Below are 4,967 nucleotides of genomic sequence, written 5' to 3' on the forward strand. Positions count from 1 at the left end.
TGAAACTGTTTCACAGGGATTTTGCTCCACACCGGTTCGATAAAGTCGATCAATTCCTGCAGATTTTTTGGAAGCCGCAAGATGCTTGTGCCGCGGTTATCCTGTTCCACCTCATCCCAGAGGTGCTCTTACTGAACCAAGCGCAGGCAGCCGGAATAAACACAAGTTTCTGTCATGTTGCTGGATCTATCTCGAGATGATGCTTTGTCACACAGCCAAGGGGAGATGCACCTGGACAGTAATAATGCTCTTGGACACTGTGACATTAAGGAACCCTGTCGCAGGAGCCAAGAAAACACTCTCCTCGTCATTACAGCACAGTCTACCTTTGACTCAACACTGTGTACATGCTTTCATGCCAAGTCTGACCCTCACATCATTTGCTGCATCATGTAGCATTTTCCAATCATCAGTCACCGTCTGTTGCCTCATCTTCGTGGTCTTAGCTGTCGGCAGGGGACAGGAAAGACAGCAAACATTCAACAAGTCATGCAGACGCTGAACTTATCTCTGTCCTTGTGGCCTTCCTGTTAGTTTTAAACATCTTCTCTCACAGATGAGATGTGCTTTTTGTCTTTGCTGCAGACTGCATTGCTTCTGTTTTCCCCTACATCCTGCATCATCAACGAGCACCAATAACCACACTATCACTCAGATCCAACATCTTGCCCTTTCTTGCCTTGTCTGCATGTTTGGAGGACTGTATGACCACTTTAACAAGCAGGGGTCCCTAATAAAGTGGCCACTGAGTGTTGAAAATGCCAGCCACCCTGCTCAACAAATTATCAACCATGACCCTGCCAGTCACAGTCAAAGGTCACAGATCAGTTGGCGCCGCAGAGTTTGGACGGGGGTTTAAAGATGTGTTAAAGTGCAGCAGGAATTATGACGTCTGTGCGTGTGTGTGCGGTTTCCATTTGACTTTACACTTCCCCTAAGTGATGTTTATGGTTTGTAACAAGCATCGCACCACTCTGGGGTTTAACAGTGTTGTAACATACATACACATACTGTATAGCACATGCAGAGGTTTGCATGGTTTGGAGCATTTTTAGTTTCTTTGTGCTGGGACATCCAAACCAAACAAACCTCAGGCATGATTTAAGTCTGAAATTGGATGTGAGGAAAGTTATGTTGCTGTCGGTGATCACAACAGCTTTAATGCTTCTGTCCTTGCTGTAAATTATATATTCATATCCACTAGTATCATCTTTATCGACCTTCAGATCAAGGCTTTGTCAGCAAACTTTTTCTTTAGCATCATTCATATACACATTTGAACATTAAAGGAAACTAGACAACCAGGGAATTTTTTCCCCCTCTTACATGCATGCACACACTCATAACCTTAGTGCTTTATCCTTCCCTTGGACTTCCACACGCTGTCTCGCTCTTTCTATTATACACACATCTTATTTCAGTCAATTATTTAAGCATTCAAACACATTTTTTTCAGTCTCACACACATGAACACATACACCTCACAGTCAACACAAAACAAAAAAAAACATGCATCCTCACACACACACATATGCTCATTACATAAGCACATTCATGTACATACATAGAAAAAGAAATGTATTGTTCAACGTAAATTAGAAAAAGCTCAGTTTTGAAAAGGCGTCTATTAGCTCTTGTACCTAAAACAAAAGTTTTACAGGGACTGGTTGGTTTGTGCCAGTAGTTTAGAGGGGAGCACGCAGAGCAGTCAGGAAGGACGGAGTGTTTTCTTCTCTATCCCGTCAGGACAGCAGCAGTTCAGATGTCCTACCTTCCTTCTGCGGGTCTTTAATATCAGCAGTACAAAGACAGAAATTAATGAAGCATTTCTTTCTTTTCTTTTTTTTTAATGCTTTTTTTTTCTGTGACCGGTGGAAGCACATTGTGTCTCTGGGGGAAAGTGGTACCGTTGTACTTCATCTTACGTTTGTCAACCCCTTCTCATCAGCACGCTTGGCTGTAGTCATTCGGGGTGAAGAGGAGAATAAATGGATGGGGGTAATTAGATCGGGGTTGGTGGGAACAGGGAAACATGAGGACATTCTTGATTAGAGGAACAAGTAACATAGTCTGTAGTAATGGTCATCCTGGGATTTAACGGTCAGTGTTCAAGTTATGGCCCGGTGGGTTAAGTTAGGCGCCCAGAGGTTTCAACGTGGTGAGTAGCACTGAGCTCCAGACATGGTCTGGGTAAAACCGGATGACGGTGTTATCAGGTTAGGTGGTCTCCTTGCCCTGGGTCCCAGTGACGGTCTTGATAGAGCTGAGCGTTCGGTTGAACCAGGTTTTCTTGGCAGCCTGCACTTCGTTGAGGGCCAGACCCAGATGGTGCTCCAGGTCCTGATCGAAGATGAAACAGAACTATCATGATTACTATCACAAAACACAACAGTCGAAACTGGTCTGCCAATAAACACAGGGTTCCTACAGCTTAAGGCAAGTTAGATTTAAGACCTTTTTTTGTTGGTAATTTTGTGTTTCTCACTCAGCATGTGGGAATCCACTGCCCTGATTCGCAGTGACGAGTTTAAAAAAACTTCTAGCGTAAAAAACCCCAAGCCTCGTATACATTGTCTTGTATCTATTTCAGCCATGCCGCAAAATATTTTTTAAATAGCCAATGTTCATTAAATTTGCACTACCCCGGGGTCGTCCAGGGTGCAGTGACAACTAGCTAGCAGACACTGGATCCCCTGCCTGTCCGGCAGCAGAGGTCTGGGTGCTGGCAGCAGCACGGGGACAAAGCCAAACACGGTTCATCTGCACACACTGCGGTGGTGGTTCACTTTTACACTGTGATCTGTAGCCTATAGTTTGGCTTTAGCTTCTAACTATCTTTGTCTTTTTAACCTGTTGTTGCTGCTGAGTCAGTTTGACATCCTGGATATATCCTTCAAACACAGACTGTAGACCCCTCTGTCTGCTTCTCTCTGGAATCACTGTTTCAGTTTTCCAAAAATATAATATTTCTTCAGGGAGTGCAGTTAGTTACAGTGTGGGCGCCATGCTTACTCCAACAGCTTGTTGGACCATCACAAAGGGACAGGACTTAGCAAAAGGTCAATTAAGGCCTTATTTTTCGATTAATTAATTCAGTGCCTTTAAGACTTTTTAGGGATCTGCAGGAACCCGGAAATAATAATGTAAACAGATTTCGGCTCTGCTGCTTTCCAAGAGTCAGGCCTCTAATCTAGTATCTATTACCACTTTGCCTTTCCTCAGTCAACAACTTTGATCCCAATTCCCATCCCACTCCTAGACACCATTCATCATACAAAAAATCCTCATCTTTCTTTTTTGACATTAATCCCGATAAACTCCTCACTGAGATCCTTGTTGCAGTTGGTCAGAAACTTTCATTGTAAATAACTTGATACACTTTAGTCTCTTTTTAAGAAGACAAATCTCCTGTTATTCCTAATCGCACCAATTATTTCCACACTGTTTAATTACAGCAACTGTGCTCACATATACTTTTGAAATATTCCAACTCTTTAAAAGCTCCCCGCTTTAATAAGACTGCTCTCTTCTAATTCTGTTTAATGCTCAATGCTGCTTGAGACACTGTTGATTACAGTAATGTCATCAATCGTTTATAAAATTCAATTAAATCGAACTTAATAATAACACTCCCAATTTCTTTAACCATATCTTATAACAAGCTAATTTTCTGCTTTTCTGATTTGTGGAGCCTCTGCTGTCCTGGTAATTCTGTCCTGTGGCACTCATCAAGCGTTGACATAGCCATTGAGTGTAGAAATATGACCTCCCCTTTAATAGCTGTGCAGGTGACACACTTATTAACATAAAAACAGGTAGCCTAGATATTAAAAACTTCCCCTATCGAATTGACTGGACTGACTGGAAGTGATCTAGAATAATAAAGCCAGCAGTACTTTCCAAATTAAATTGACCTGGATATGTTTTTAAAGGCTGTCAAAATAGTGATGAGTGTGTCACCGTGACTCAAAGTATGCAAGTCATGATGGGACAAGAGCTCGTATACTTCAAGTGATAATGTAACTCAATAGTTCAGTTGTAACTCGCACGCTCCTTCAGCATCAGTGGGGTAAAACAACGTGATGAGGAAATTCCTTGTATTCATAAACATTCTTATGCATCTGCAGTTTTATTTGGGCTAAAACCGTCGGTGAAGTGTACCTGGATTTTGCACTCAGCTTCCACCAGCTGCAGTTTGGTCTGGGCTAGTTCCAACTCCATCTCTCTCAGCTGGTTCTTCAATCCCTCCTTCTCCTCATCTGTCTCCTCAGTCCCCCCAGCAGGTGCAGTGGTCACAGCGGCCCGCACTCGACCTTCTTTGTTAAAGAGACTACTGCACTTCTCACAGCCTTCCACTTTGGACTAGAGAAGGATCAAAAAGAAAGAAAAGGTTGGAGAAAAGGCAATAAGTGACATCTTGATCCCAGTCTTTACACCTTACAGCTTGAGTAGAGTAAAAGCCATGAGAGAGAAGGGCAGAATGATGTGGGGGGTAAAGGAACAATGAAAGAGAGATTACAGGTTAGCTAAGAATATGGGCCAGCAGCCGACACTTTTACAAAAAAACTCATTATACTTGTAACCAAGCTCCAAGAGCAGGACATTTACTATGACATACTTCACTATGACTTAATGGGGGGGATAATTTTGCATTTTCCTGAGAAATATTAATGAGTATGGGGGCATGTGTGTATTGCACATTTTGTATTTATTTTCAACTGTATATCTATTTTCATCATTATTATGATGTTGGCACGTATGTTCATAGAAGAACACCGAAAGAACATTTTAAGAAAAAGCATGTACAGTCAGGTCCATAATTATTTGGACAATGATACAGTTGTCATCATTTTGGCTCTGTACACCACCACAATGGGTTTTAAATGAAACAATGAATACCTGCTTAAAGTGCAGACTCTCAGCTTTCATTTAAGGCTTTTTTCAAAAATGTAGTATGAACCGTGTAG

The 4,967-nt window shown here is 42.1% G+C and overlaps 1 protein-coding gene across 2 annotated transcripts in view; it reads right to left on the reverse strand.

Moving 5' to 3' along the window:
* Positions 1–216: 216 nt before the first annotated feature.
* Positions 217–4,967, reverse strand: part of LOC126395233 (rab GTPase-activating protein 1) — a 101,184-nt gene continuing 96,433 nt past the window's right edge. For both annotated transcript variants that reach the window (XM_050052543.1, XM_050052542.1), the window contains 2 exons: positions 4,162–4,362; positions 217–2,340 (listed from right to left, as the gene is read on the reverse strand). In XM_050052543.1, the coding sequence (XP_049908500.1) occupies positions 2,218–2,340; positions 4,162–4,362 (324 nt within the window). In that variant the 3' untranslated portion in view covers positions 217–2,217. The remainder of the gene's footprint in view (positions 2,341–4,161; positions 4,363–4,967) is intronic.

Source organism: Epinephelus moara, chromosome 9 (assembly GCF_006386435.1).
Source record: "Epinephelus moara isolate mb chromosome 9, YSFRI_EMoa_1.0, whole genome shotgun sequence".
In the NCBI taxonomy this organism is placed as follows: domain Eukaryota; kingdom Metazoa; phylum Chordata; class Actinopteri; order Perciformes; family Serranidae; genus Epinephelus; species Epinephelus moara.